This window comes from Pygocentrus nattereri, chromosome 25, assembly GCF_015220715.1.
Source record: "Pygocentrus nattereri isolate fPygNat1 chromosome 25, fPygNat1.pri, whole genome shotgun sequence".
In the NCBI taxonomy this organism is placed as follows: Eukaryota; Metazoa; Chordata; class Actinopteri; order Characiformes; family Serrasalmidae; genus Pygocentrus; species Pygocentrus nattereri.
Genome location: NC_051235.1, coordinates 23349229 through 23364959, shown reverse-complemented (window position 1 = coordinate 23364959; position 15731 = coordinate 23349229). Strand labels below are relative to the sequence as shown.

The following is a 15731-nucleotide window of genomic DNA, read 5'->3' as shown; positions in this document are numbered from 1 at the left end:
GGCTGATTTATAACTACCTGGAAACCATTACGTTCAAAATATGTCTTCTTAGACTTCATTTATCAGAGTAAACTGTTTGTATGCTGGATGAAATATCCATCGTCTTTAGCAGCCCACACTATGTTTCTTCCAGCATTTTGCCTCCCTGCTCATGTGTCACACATTTTATCTGACTTACACCATCAGTCCTGAACCCCATCTCCCCCAACTCTCTTTAAAATGCAGAATCCATGCAAAATCAGCCGTTTAATATGCAGTGGCATACCATGGAGAGATCCCCCAGGCACTTTGTACCTGGAAAATAATGGGCTAGCGGCAAATTAATGGTCAGGTGACTTCTCAGTATCAGTAATGAATGCGTTTTGTACAAAATATGTTATTCATTGTAAAAAAAAAAGTAAAAAAAAAGATTAAAACTGAAAATCCATGGATTAATATTAGTTACCCCAACTAAACCCACACACCGACACAACAACACAATAAACCCTTATACATGCACTGAAGTAACCACCAACATTAAACAACACAAATAAGTCCTGTTGTTGCTACTGTTTGCCTTCACATGTGGTTATCTGCCTAGCCACATCTCCAGAGTTATTATTTCACCATTAAAAGAAGAAATTGTGAATGCCCAACTTCCATACCACTTTTTATCATTGTAAGTAGATAAGGAGACTTTTTAATGATTCCAATTTGAACAGCTACTCCTTGTTTGCTTGTCCAGAATTGTTAAAAATTCTCAATAATAATAATAATATTTACATAATAAGTTACATTTATATAGCACCTTTCACAAACCCAAGGTCGTTTCACATAGCAGCATAAAACTATGCAGTGGAGGAGGAAGAAAAATGTGTCTTAAAGAGAAAAGTCTTTAAGGCAGATGTAAAAGAGGAAAAAGAAGAGCAGTCCCTGAGGGATTGAGGAAGAGAATTCCAGAGTTTGGGGGCCATGGCACTGAAGGACCTCCCTCCCAAAGTAGAAAGTCTGGTGCGTGGAACAGCAAGTACGTTATAGCAAGAAGACCTGAGAGAGTGATAGGGAGTGTAAGAGGTCAGCAGTTCTCTGAGTTAGAGGGAGGGGGGGGGCAAGGTTATTCAAAGCTTTGAAATTATGTAGTAAAATTTTTAACTTTATACAGGACGGGACCGGTAGCCAGTGGATAGGAGCTGAACGCTTAGTATGGATGAGAACTCCTGCAGAGTTCGGAATGTCCTGTAGCTTTTGGATAGATTTTACAGGGAGACCAGGAAAGAGGGAGTTACAGTAGTCAATATGGGACATAATGAAGGCATGAACCAGAGTTTTGGCATCTTTATCGGTCAGGAATGGTCGGAGATGAGCAATGTTACGTAAGTGGAAGAATGCAGATCAAAATTAAGTGATGAGTTGAGTAAAAAACCAAGATTTCTAACAACAGGTGCAGGCTTAGTGAGCAGGCCATCAATGCTAACTGAAAAATTGGATGACTTTGATAGTAAATGTTTAGGGCCAACCAGTAAGACTTCAGTTTTATCAGTGTCTAGCATGAGAAAGTTATTATGTATCCAGAGCTTTAAATGAGAAATACAATCAATTAGTTTACTGGGAGGGGTATCTGAAGGTGTGTGTGTACTGAGGTATAACTGAATATCATCAGCATAACAATGGAAGTTTAGGCCATGGCTACAAATGATCTGCCCATGGTGAAAAGTAGGGGTCCAAGAACTGAGCCCTGCGGGACACCACATATGACAGGTGTGGAGGAGGACTTCTGTGGGCCTAATGTAATAAACTGATGTCTGTCTGTAAGATATGACCTGAACCACTGTAAGGCTGTGTCAGTGATGCCAATAAAGAAAAGACAGTATCAAATGCTGCACTTGAGGAGAAAGAGAATATTGAGAGACCCACTATCAGCAGACTGGAGATCATTAACAACTTGCAGAAGAGCTGTCTCAGTGCTGTGGTGAGTATGGAAACCAGACTGAAATGGCTCAAAGAGGGCATTATCACTCAGAAATGTCTGGAGTTGGGAAGCAACCACTCTTTCCATCACTTTAGCTAAAAATGGAAGGTGTGCGATGGGTCTGTAATTAGAAAGAGAAGTCGGGTCCAATTCAGGTTTCTTAAGTATCGGAGTAACTGCAGCAGTTTTAATGGCAGTAGGAACAGAACCAGAAGAGAGACATGAATTTATCACCGTAGCAATTGTGGTGTTGATTACAGATGAATAGGCCTTGAGTAGAGGGGTGGGGGCAGGGTCAAGCTGACAGGAGGAGAAGGATTAGACTTAGTGATGAGCTCAGAGACAGAAAAGGAGTCAACAGGTGTGAAACAAGTTAGCTTTGTGTTCAAAGTAGGTAAAACTGTAAAGGAGAATGAATGAGAAGCAGAAGAAAAAAGGCTATAGATTTGACACATTTTCTTGTCAAAAAAATATAGAAAAGCCTGACATTGCTCAGCTGAATGGGGGCATGCTGATACAGGAGGATGGATCAGTTATGTTAACAGTTCAAAAGAGAGTTTTTGGCTAGACTTAGCATCATTTATGATGGTGGAGTAGTAGTTGGAGCGAGCAGTGTTAAGGGCATCGCTATATTTGTGGGTGTGTTGACTGTAAAGTAGAGAGTGGACAGTAAGGCCAGTTATAAAGGCACTCAAGACGCCAACCAATGACCTTCAGTACCCTTAGTTCAAGAGTGAACCAAGGCATGAGCGGGTGGCAGGGAGAAGTCTGTTCGTAAAAGGGGCAAAATCGTTAAGCGATCCAGAGATAGTGTCATTATAAAGAGAAACCATGATGGGAATGATAGGTTATGTAGGTCAGACAATAAGGAATCAGGCAGTAAATTAGTGAACTCTGCATGGAGTCTGTATATGGATGTGTAATTCATTTTTGTCCCTCTAACCTGGCATCCCTAATTTCTTCCCTCCATTTCTTCTCCATCACTCTGCCTCCTCTTGTCAGTGAATTGCAAGTGATGAGCTGTGTGGCTGGTGGCTGATCAGGCTGTGGAGCGTCAGCTTCTTCATCACCAGCCTGCTGTCTCTCATAGCTCCAGCTGTACTCTACACTCTGTGATTGGCTCAGACAATAATCTAATGAAGGAAATGCGGATTGCGGGCTACAGTCATGCCCACAGGCCTGCAGTGAATAAGACAGAGTGTCCCCAGCCAAGGCTGGTCCACAAAAATCCGGTTTCTTTTGGGCTCAGTTACCACATTATTGATGTTTGCGTGTGTGTGTGTGTGTGTGTGTGTGTGTGTGTGTGTGTGTGTGTGTGTGTGTGTGTGGTTGTTTTTGTAGACTTTCAGGACAAAAATGCCCTGAGGTTTTAGTCAGGTTAAAGCTATGTTTATAATTACAGTTTAAAACGTTAAAGTTTTAAACAATTCTAATTACCTACAAGTAGTTACATACTGCCACTTACATATAAAAATCCTGCTACTTGACTTATTTATTTATTTTATTTATTTTTTTATTATTATTTTGTTTACTCCATTTAAAAATGCCATCTGCCCTTGAGATTATGTGGACTCTTCATGATGAATGGACTTTAAAAGCACTTTAATGAGAAAAAAAAATCTCATTACATTTACATACATACAGTTAAGACTTTTATATATATTTCTCATTAACATTTCACCATATAATGCTTGTACTAAGATTGCTTTTATTGAATGAGCCTTTTCTTCTTATTATTATTTATTTATGAAATGCATTGTTATCATATGTTACTTACTATATTATTAAGCAGTAATTATGCTGAAGGAAGTATTCTTCTGGTTACTAAGCATAGTTAATGCAGACTACTTATTGAAATGTGGTTTACACAAGAGATGGTAACATCTTTAATAAATTTCCTCTTAGGTGAGCTAGAGATGTCAATTTAGAATATATTAGTTTATAATTCAAGCTAATTGTTGATTTCTAATTGAGGTTTTAACATGAATCAAACGGTAAATTATAGAACCACTGCTTAGATAATAATTGTGCACAAAATGATAATATATAACACACAAATTATTGCTCCTGAAACTGCTTAATTCACCTTATTAATTGCTTAATAAAAGTGTCATAAGCAGCTGGTAAATGAGCAACTAAATGCTTTACAAAAACAAGTCCCTGTCATGCCAAGACAAGGTTTTATTATAACCACACACACACACACACACACACACACACATACACACAAATATATATATATATATATATATATATATATATATATATATATACACGTCAAACTCTGTGATCTGTACTTACGTCTTGCTAATTGAAGCATTGAAGCATTGCAGTGACATTTTTATCTTCAGTCTGCTTTTGTCATTGGCAAGACAGTTTTTCTTTTATGCAAAGACATCAATTTGATTTCATAAGACAGCGTGCTCATCCTCTTTTTTTCTCACTGTGTTGTTGCTTTGACCGTGTCCTCTTTACACCGCCTCGCTCTGCTTCTCCCTCCAGCTTCCTGGTCACTCCAGCTCTGTCCTTCCAGAAGCAGCCGATCAGCTACAGCTTGCTGATCAACCCCAGCAGCCTGTTCAGCATCCAGCAGGAGACCGGAGAGATCAGCCTTACCCGCAGCATCGACTACGAGACTGACCAGCACCGTTACCTGCTGCTGGTGAGAGCCAGCGAAAACAAGGACAGCCTCAGCAGTGCTGCAGAGGTGAGGAACCGAGGTTAGAAGGTCTTTCAGAAAAGAACAAGACCAACTTCAAGTGAAACTGCTATCATATCTTCCTCACTGGCCGGGAGATCTGGCTGAATATACTTTTTTTTTTAAAGTATACCTTAAAGAAAATTTGGATTTTTTTGGCAGTGAAATAATCACCCCATCATATTTATCCCTAAAACATCAACTACACAACAAAAATGACTTTTTCCACATACATCCAAAATAAATGAGCATATAAATTAATAACAGACTTGAAATATATGTATTCTGACCAAAAGGCCTGCTCTATTCTTGTAAGGCCAGATGGGGTTTTGCCAACATTTAATGATAGAGGGAGAGGGAATAAGACCCTTTTTCCAACAACAGAGTTAAGCTGTCTTGTACTCCTAGCACAGATGGATGAGGCAACTAGCGATCTTCTAATGATAGGGTGAAACTTTAAAAGAATGCTGAACAAGCAAATTAACACAATTATCCACTTACCCCAGATGTAATCAGTCAGCCAAAACATGTTTGGTGTCCAAATGTTGCTTCTTTAGCTTAGCACTGGAACTCTAACCTCACCAGGGCAGTCAATTTAGTCAACAGGCATTGCTGAATTCTGCACCCTTTCGCATGTACCCACATCACTCATGCAAATGGACCACAATGGTTTCTCTTTATAAATAACATAATTTTCACTTAGAAAATCAACAAAACAAGTCATTTGACCAGGGGTGTGCATACTTTACACAGGACTATCAGTAGAAGCAATAGAAATTTTAAAAGAAGCCTGTGTGATACACATCCATGAGTTGGAGGTTGTATTTGAGCACACATTGTCTAAAATAGTGTTCAGATACATGGTGAAGTTGTGTTCATTTTTACTGTTGACAGTAAGTCTGCATGACCTTAATTAAGACCTTGATATGGTTGAAAGAAATTGTGCGGCTGTATTTACGAAAAAAGGTTTAGGTGACTAATGACTTCTAGTGTTTGTTAGTAGCAATTGTGTTGTAGCTCCAGGGCTAAACTAAAGAACAAATTTACACACCAAACATGTCTTGATTGATAACTACATCTGAGGTAAGTGGAAAACTGTAATCTGATCTAAATTCAATGAACCATTCATTTAAGACCAGTTCACAGTGCAGTGTCTGAAATATTTACATTACACATCTGACAGAGTAGATGTGTCTCCATAGCACAGTCACAGTTCCAAAAAATGATAACGGTAGCATGTAAGAAGCAGAAACATTATCGGGGGTGTCTTAAATGTGAAACTCTAGTTTAGAAATAATAGAGCCCCTGATATCCTGTATTTTCAGGGCCTTTTTAAAGAAAAGATATGTCAAACTATCAGTCTCCCACTGCTGGAGTGAAACCTCAGGGTCAATTCAATTCACTATGCACACATATTTTTCCTGTTAAAGTAGAAGCCATTCCATCCTGCTGGATGATGGTGTAGGTTATTTTGCTTGCACATGTGATGCATGAACTCCAGTGAGATCCATTCAAATCACTCCCTCCCACCTTCTTGTTGAGTTGTAATCTATGTTTAAAATGATAATCAACTGCAGTGTTTTGATCTTTTTGCCCTAGTAATTGCAGACTAACTATAGTAAAACAGTAACAGTGTTTGGTAGATGGGCCTTTTACTTGACACCAACTGAGGTAGAAACTTGTGATTTTATCAAAACAAACAGATCTGCTGTTTGTTTGTTTTATCACATTTTAATTAAACCTGCAGTAAAATAGTATAATTGGAAGAAAAAGGAAGAAAACATAAGCTGATACTCACTTCTGTAGCAGTTACATGATGGAATTGGATGTGGATTAATCGTCAACTACACTTCACTTGCGCCACGCGTACATGATGCTGACATGTCGCGTCTGGTGTGAGTCAGGGTCAGACAGCTAGCAGCTGGATATCAGAATATGAGACACCTTAATCATGCCTTTAAATCATTTCTTCCCTGATGGCTTGACCTTGCTCATTCAAAGCATGTGAAAGCTTAGTTTTCCTGAATGTAACTACAGCTCACTTGCGACTTTATACCATGTCAATCGATAGTTATCACCATGTAAAAAAGAGAAACCCTTCTCACCATCTTCTCCAGTGCATTCAAATCCAGTACGATAGTTCATTTCACTGCAGCACTTTAACAAGTTTTACTGGGAGCTCTCATTCCCCTGAGTCTCACACATTGTGATGGACCATGTCAATAGATAAAAACCGTACTTCAAATGAGCTCTTCCAGCCCACTGCTCTCAAAACGCTTTCAAACCTGGTGCATGATATTTGATGACAGATTTCTTTTCAGCTCTTTTACAGATTTATTTATTTATTTATTTTTAAAACCACTCAAAATTTTTCAAAGAGCTTATAATGCTTGGAGATGTAACATCATACAAAGACAATACATATCACTAAGCAATGCTAAGCAGTGACCTAAACCTACAGTACAGTACAGTGCAAAACTCAGACACCACCTTTCATTTCATTTCACCTTTCCAGTCAAAATGACCTAGAAGTATAAGTGATACAGAACCTCAGCAGCTAAATATATTAGATTTTCCAGTATTTATTGTGTTCATCAATTGGTTTCATTGCAGCTGCCATTCGTTCCTGAGGCCTAAATTCAGTTTTTTAAGGAAAACTGCAAGGATATTTTTCCACAGCTCCAGAGTTTAGTCATAGAAGTTGGTTGAATTTAATGCTTCTCACAATCCCAGTAATTCCATACATCATTTTGAATGATGTTGCGGTCTAGAACCTTTTAGTCAGAAACATTTTTTTTGGTAGAAAATTTCCTTTTCTCACTGACAGCTACATCCTTTCAGACTCATAGTGTTGTGTTGTCTTCTCACAGCAGACAGATGGACAGAAACTTGTGAATTTTTTCGGATCTGAAGCAAGAGTGGAGCTTGAATTTGTCGTCCGCCTCAAAGATAAAGGACAGGGTTTTTTTGTTTTTTCAGTTGGAGACAGGTTTGGTGGTGTACTGTCTTTCATTGTCCCATTTTCTCTACACCTTCAATGTTTTTCAACTCCAGTTTTGGAAAATGCAGGGTTTTTTTCACATTTGACTTTTCCTTTCTTTATGCAAGTGAATCTATTCCTCTCAAAAATATCTCTAGAAAAATGAATAACTTATACTCACTGGCTTGTACTCAAATCCCAGAGTCCAGACCTCAACATCATTCAGTGTGTTTGGAATTACTGAGAAGCATAAAATTCAACCAACTTCTAAGACTAAACTCTGGAAAAATATCCATTCAGGTTTTCTTGGAAAACTGAATTAAGGTCTTCTGAAAAGAATGGAAGCTTCATTGAAGGCAAATGGTGGTCACACTAATTACTTGAAAATCTGATATATTTAGCTATTGAGGTCCTGTGTAACTTGTACTTCTAGGTCATTTTGACCAGAAATTAAATAAATGAAGGATGGCCTTTTGCACAGGACTATATATTGGAATATGAGATGGCTTTTATTTGTGAATGGCATCTTGAAATAACATTTTATGATGCATCTCCTATGGAGACATATATTTTTGCAGCTTTATGGTTTTCATCTCTCCATTAGGGTGCTATAAAGAATAATTATTTGAAAGAGTAATATTTCATGATGATATGTGTGAAATACCGAACACATTAAAGTCCTATTACTGAAGACTGCAACGGAACTCTTGCCCAAAGGAATTCTTGCCCAATTACTACACCTTTCATAAATTCTCACTGTCACATTTGTCGATAATTAATTTGATTGCTGTTTTAAGTGTATAGTAATTAAACCCCAAACTGAATCTATGTACCCTTAGTGTCACTTCGCCTCCAATATAATTAGGATGTATGGCAGACTGTATTCTAGATGTTTACACCTCCATGGCAAGTTATTGTCACTTGGCCCAAATGGATGACTGAATTAGAGTGTGGTGATGAGGAAGAGCAAAGATTTATTTTAAGTCCACTGCTGATGTTCTGGCCCGTGCCTCTCACAATAACATGACCCTTGAGGATCCAATCTCACTGTGTCGAGGCGTGATCTGTGCTGCTCAGTGATCCATAGATCTTGCCTGGCCTTAGGCGAGGCAGCCGTGTGCGGAGCGATGTCGCAAAACAATGCCGTGTCATGGTGCACTTGGCTGGGAGAGGCCTTGATGAGTGCAGTTAAGAGACAGCCAAAAGTCTGGCAGCTGCTCCTCTGATCTGTCTAATCCTGTGAACCGAAGACTGGGGGTAAGAGGGAAAGAACGAGAGAAGAAAGGGAAGTTTAGCTCCTATCCACCTCAGACCACGCCGCAACCTTTCTGTCACCCTGCATGTCCTAGTCGCCCTCCTCAGTCCATCAGTTCATCAGGCCTCCGGCCACAGCTCCATCTTCACTGTTTACGAAAACAACAGATGCTGTCTGAACAGAACAAAGTGCAGGACACTGTGCTGCTCCAGGCAAAACACAAATGTACTTTGCCCCTGTCTAAATTTGCAACGTCACAACCAAAAGTCAACAACACACAAACAAAAATGATGATGATGGACATCAATGATTTCCAGAGACGTTCAGAAATAGTTTATGTCTTTGAGAAAGGACATTCCAATCTAAGCAAACCTAAAGGGGAATTACACTGATTTTAATATGTGTCTACATAATGGTTTAGATGTAAATGCAATCATTCAGAGTGGTTTGATGTGAACTCATGTGGCTCTGTCTACAAACAGACTCGGTGGTGGTGATATAAACTAGGGGTCGTAATGTCTACAATGCAAATATAACCATTTTATTCAGAGTCTAAAAATGGGTGAGATGACAGAACTAAAATAGTGGTAAATATAAAGAAAACAAGCTTGCTTTGTTCACTATTTTGCCTCACAACTTCCTACATGTTCTGTAGAACGGACCAGTTCACATCAACGTCATCATCATCTGCAGTGTTCCAAAGTCTTTGCAGCAGACGAGGTAGGCTGCATTTCTCGACTGCTACATTATAGCAGGCCGTTCCAAAGTGAAGTATCCTTCACATACAGCCTAGAAGTGCAGCATGCTCAAGAAGCATGCATCAGATGTATCCTTCCAGGCCTGCAGTTACCCACAGTTCTCTGCGCACTAACGACATGAAGAGGGAAAAAAACAGCCAGGCTTCCTTGAAAATGGTGGAAAACAAAGCCATTGGAGGAGATTTTGTTTTAAAATGTAACATACTTGTATTTGTCTTTGTTTCCTTATACAGTGTAAAATGACTGATTCATTAAAGCATTCATCCATACATCATATTTTGTTTAGAAGTATTAGTATATATGTAGTTTGTCATACTACATAAGAACATCTTTTCCAATTCTGTTAAGAAATGAAAAAGCAACAAACACTCAATTTTCTCTCACCAGTTCCCTCACAAGTTTGATGTCACCACACAGCCTTCTTAGGACCATTTATGTGACCAATAGGCTACAAGGAGGAGTCTTCATAGGACGGTCCTACCGAGGACTCTCACTACCTCAGCTGCAGGCTTTGGAATGCAGCTGTCCTGACATTACTGTGACTAATTGGACCATGGAATATCTGGCAACCCTATTGGAATTCTCTGTTAATTAGAATAGAGTAATATACCATAGGCTTGTTAGAAAAGGGGGCTAGGATGAGAGACAGGCTGAATAGGTGGACATATGCAAATGAGATGTTTTTTGCAGCATAGCTTCCAAATATTGACTGGGTAGTGAATGGTCACAGTTTTTGCATATACATATTACTTCAAACATCTTTATTTACAAAAAAACAAACAAACAAAAAAAAAAAAAAGAATGAGTTTTTCCATAGCATGTGCCCTTGAAGGTGCTCATGGACCATGCGCACAGAGAGCTTGGTTAAATTGAGCTAGCTGAGCTAGTTTAGCTATACACTGGCACGGCACTCAATAGCAGGCAACAATATGCATCCATCCAGCTGTTTCTGAGCTACAGCCATTGTTCTCAGTGAGTTTTGAGCTGCTTTGTAGGTGGTCACCTGTGTTTAGACTTGTCTGAAGTGAAGTTTTGCAGTGCTAGAGGTTACCTGAGCCAGCACTGATGTGGACAGGCTCTGTACTCCCAGACTTTATAAGAGTCGACAGACTCGCCCCTCGAATTCATACCGTCTGTCTTCATCACTTCCCCGTCCAAAAAAAAAAAAAGCCCTTCTCATATCACCATGGGGAACAAAGAGGTGCTCGAAGCCTCGCTCTTTCCTTCCATATTCTTTCAAAGGTACTTTTTGCTGTTTGATTTAGAGTTATGGTCCTTGTTAGAGAAAGAAATAGAAGTAATGGTTCAGACAGTGATCTGTCAATGGATGTTTGACCGCTTCTGCAGGAGCTCAGTCTATTTTGATCTCTCCAGTTTTGAAAGTTACTTAGCAACTGCCAGTGAGCTATAGACGCAAGGAAAGCTTTTTTCCCTTCTCTATGTCTCTCTTTCTCTCTCCTGCTTTCTTTCTTACACACACAAATAGTTTTCTTCTCCTCAACCTTTTCAAAATACACATGAAGTGTAAAAGAGCTTCATGCAATCTTTATAAGCTAACCTTGACAAAGTGTAGCTTTAATAATTGATTGCTCTCATTGTTTGAATGCAGGGTTCTATATTCAGGCACACAATCCTCCGTGTTCAGGTGTGCAGGATAAAACACTACAAAATTCTTTTGCATTCTACTGTTTCTTATGCATGAAGAAATTATTCACACTGCAGTCGTTTCAGAGCTTCCCCATAATTGGCCAGCACATGCATCGATTTATAGAAAATGTATTGCAATCATGCTGAATCATGTAATTTTTCATATAAACAGAATTTTATCTGAAAATCAAGTTACTTCGTTATTGTATTCTATAATAACAAGAACATTTACCCACCTATTCAGCAATCAGTTAAGCCCCACCCATTTGCATTGACTTACAAAAAGTGTTTCAGCATGAACTGCCCTTTTTGAATGAGGCACAGTATAGAGGACATTTACATGTATTAGTCTTAAAGATACAGTAACACAAACAGCCCATTTAACTCTAAGGTAGCGGTTGGCAACATGTGGCTCATTTACTGCCCTGTTGTGGCTCCACAGTAGAGTTAGATTTTAGGTAAAAGTAAAATCCTCCTTTATAGTAAAATAAAGCTCAGCTGGTCGTTCTAACACAGTTTTAACAATAAATGGTCTTGAACGCTGGAGTTAAAGTAGTCTATAAGTGCTAATTCTCCAGCCTTTAACCCTGGTCTGCTGGTCTGCTGGTCACCACAGCAATGCAGTCAACAATCCCACCTAGCTAGTAGCTAATGAAAAATGTAAGATGAACATTGATAATTTGGAGATACATGGATTTATTTGCATTTATAATCACTCCAGCTGGTTTCCTGATATGTTTAATCTGCAATGAGAAACTGTCAAATACTAAAAAGTCACTAAGCTCAATTCAGCTTCTCCTTTGCCTGCTTCCTATCCTTGTTATAAATGTTCATGTTCCACCTTAAAAGGTGCCTCAGGCACCATTTAAGGTGGAATGAGAAAATGAATTGGTGAATGACGAGCTGATTTTGGCCTTGTAAAAAGTCAAACATTAAGAGACATTTTACAAGCAACTATTCCACTTTTGTGGAAAAGTTTCCTGCTGGAGATGCGAGAAAAGCCACTGTAGCTGAGCTAGGAGGTTTGATTTTTGTTGAAAGGACAAAATGGCACACTTTGGACACTTAACACTGGAGCATCATGTTAAAGTGAATTAGAGCTATGTTTTAGTGAATAAAACAGAAATATAAAACACAAAAATATAGGCCTTTTAACATCATAACACAAATACTCAAACATGAAGCTTTCTAAATGGTTCTTGTCTTAGATGTTCAGTTAGGGGAAAATTAATTGCTGCAGAAAGCTGTAGATTCTTTAAACTTTAAAAAGGTCCTTCAATTTCACACATCATTTAGAGCTTGAAATGTTTTTTCCCAGCCTGTAGAAACCCCACGTTGCGTTCACTTGGGTGTGATCGGGTTCAGTTGAGCTTGGACATTAATTTCCAAATGTCTTAGGCTCGGTTCAAGTTCAGATTTTGGATTCTCACAGTGAACCCTCCACTTATATCCTCCATTTCCTTCAATTTAGTTTTACTCTTTAACAAATTTTCCTCTGTATTTCCCCTAGTTTTGTTACTTCTTACTTTATTGTTCCTTCCTACTTCAGACAGCTTTAAAAGGTTTTTTAATCTGCAACACTGGAGTTACAAACATAATTTAGCACCAAGGTCCATGTGGCTCATGCTCAGGAGAAAATGAATGAGCAGGAATGTGCAGTAATCAGTTCAGGAAGGTATAGTGTACCGCTGTCAAAGGAAACTAATTTATTTTGGCTGAAAGTATTTTTAATGTAATGTGTTTAATAGGTTTTATGCAAAGAAGTAGATTTGTGGGATTAAACAGGTGAAGGCTAATATTTCACTGTATCAGCTCAGAAGGAAAATTCAGTAACACTTTATTAAAAGGCTACCTACATAGTCACTGTATAACACGTGTTTAAGCACTCAATAACATTTCTGAAGCAATATTTGCATGATTTTCTATGAAGTAAATGACATAGCATTGACATGAGTAACTTTAACTGCGCATTAGGCTAACATTTTATTTGAACACTACCTACATAGCTAATATATAACACATGTATAAGCACTCAAAAACATTTATAAGGCAATATTTGAGTGTTTATGTCCAGCTTATGCTAGTCACTGCAAGATGATATGAGTAAATGGCATTGAGGAACCTTAAACTCAAGTGAGGGACATTTGTTCCATTTATAAAAATGTTACAAAGCACCATTCCTAAGTAACAGAACCTAAAACAAAGGCATAGTTTAGATGTTTATAACAGTTCTACAGAGTTCTCTATGAGTTGAAGTACAAAACTCTTATGCCAAAACAATGTTATTAACTTCATCTAATGGTATCTTGTGATTACTGGTATAAGCTGTTCATAAGCACTCAAGTATTGTGCTATAAACACATGATACAATGCTTATATATGTCTTATGACTTACATAGACAGCCTTCAAATAAAGTGTTACTGAAAATGATCTGGCTGTTTTGGGGTTCAGACCAGATGAACAGTCATGAACATGCTCTTTTACAGTGCAGTCCCTTTCTGACCGGTCCTTAGAGCCAACCAGCTGGCCCACATTTTTGCTTAATCCAGCCAACACATAAACATGGAGAAGACACAGAGCACAGATGAGGGACATCTGGGGCACCTTGCCAGTTTGAGGACCACTGCTTTAAAGGTCTTTTAGGGAATCAACAATGTTGTTATTGCATCACCCCAAAGAACCCATACTAGCATCTTTATTTTATAGAGTATTGCTAGAAAGACCTTCATGTAGGGTTTTTTTTTTCAGCTTGCAACGCACTGAATATTAAATTCAGAACTGACTCCAGCATTTCTGACACAGATCCTGTGGGGTATATTTTTCCCCACCGATGCTGTGAGAACCCAGCCAGTGTAGTTCAGCTGAATATTTTTTCCCTCCGTAAGTTAAGGTTATTACTGTGATTTGTGCAAGTAAATTAATTCAGCTCAACATAAATGAGTCAAAGCACGATTAAAGTGCTTGTGTAAACTCAGCTGTCAAGTTTAATAGTAAGATATCTTTACATATTATGAAAGGTGTGATGTTTAAACATGTCTCAGTGGGAGTAAATGTTAGTTTGGGATCCACAGAAATAAATGTGCATTTATGGATTTTCTCTGATATACTAGAGGAAAGCTGAAGCTGCTTGCTTGAATTAAAGCAGAGCAGAAAAGCACAAATGCTTGAACTGCTGACTCTGAAAAGCATGATGTTAATGGCATGAGCCTTAACACTACAGTGCTGAATGCTCACGTAATGCTATACACAGGGAGAGAGAGAGAGAGAGAGAGAGAGAGAGAGAGAGAGAGAGAGAGAGAGAGAGAGAGAGAGAGAGAGGGAGAGGGAGATCAAAGGGTGGAAATTAAGTGATTTTACTTTTTTTGTCCCAAAAAAGAATCTTTATACTAGGTCAGCAGGGTAGCTGAGCTTGTCAGGGTTAGCAGTGAAAGAGCAATCTAGCGAAAGCAGCTTTGCTGTGTGTGGTAAGCACTCGGGACAATTACTGATGAATCCCTCCTCTGTGCTCCCTCACCCCCTATCCCCAGCACAATCACAGCCATTCACCACAACTTCATAATGTAGTCCCACTGCACCCTTTTCCTTTTAATTATGCTTTTTCATTTCTTTTTTATCCACTATTCAGTGCCACGGATCATGTGGCCCTGTCATAAATCTCAGTGCTTGCATCACTGACCAAAGACGTCTGGCTTTCCGCTTTTTTCTCTTTATTCTTTATCTGCTTTCATCCCCAGTCATCACCATTACTTTACCTCTCTCTCTCTCTCTCTCTCTCTCTCTCCAGTGCTGTATATTATTGACATGACAAAATATACATGTACAATTTTATGCAAAAGTTTGAGCACCTTGGTCAAACTGCATGTTTTGTTGATTTTCTAAGTGACACATTTAAATATGGCATTTTTGACAAATTTGGCACAGTTTAAATTTATTTATTCAGCATTGAATTGTTTTTTTCTCTGAGGCCCACTCTGAGGTCTGTGCCTCATTCAAAAAACTGAATCCCCCCTGCTATAGCATCACTGTGAATGGACAGAGCTAAACTACTGTACGCTAAATAGGAAATATATGTAAATGTGACATCTCATTTTCATGACATTTCAAAAGCAATTACTGAAAAAGAGTGAATGAAATTGTGAATTAATTAAAAAACATGGAAAACATGCACTGTTAAACCTAATGAATTCAGTAAACTCAAACGGTTTAAGGTAACTGATTGCCTTACACCATTTAATTTTAGGTTACTCAAATCATTTGAACATGAGTAATTCCCCAAACTGCGTATGAACAACACATTTGTTTATTGTTCTATACACATAACTAAATTGAGTAAATCACTCCTTTGATCTTAAAGGATTGAGTATTTTGGACTTATATAATAATGATACTAACTCAAAACAATTAAGTAATTCTACCTCATATTTACCGTATTTACACAAGTCAA

At 38.4% G+C, this 15731-nt stretch overlaps 1 protein-coding gene across 1 annotated transcript in view; it reads left to right on the top strand.

The window, feature by feature from the left end:
* Positions 1-15731, top strand: part of si:ch211-186j3.6 (neural-cadherin) — a 374937-nt gene that overhangs the window by 141670 nt on the left and 217536 nt on the right. Inside the window, exon 4 of the mRNA XM_017723303.2 lies at positions 4451-4655. Coding sequence (XP_017578792.1) covers positions 4451-4655 — 205 coding nt within the window. The remainder of the gene's footprint in view (positions 1-4450; positions 4656-15731) is intronic.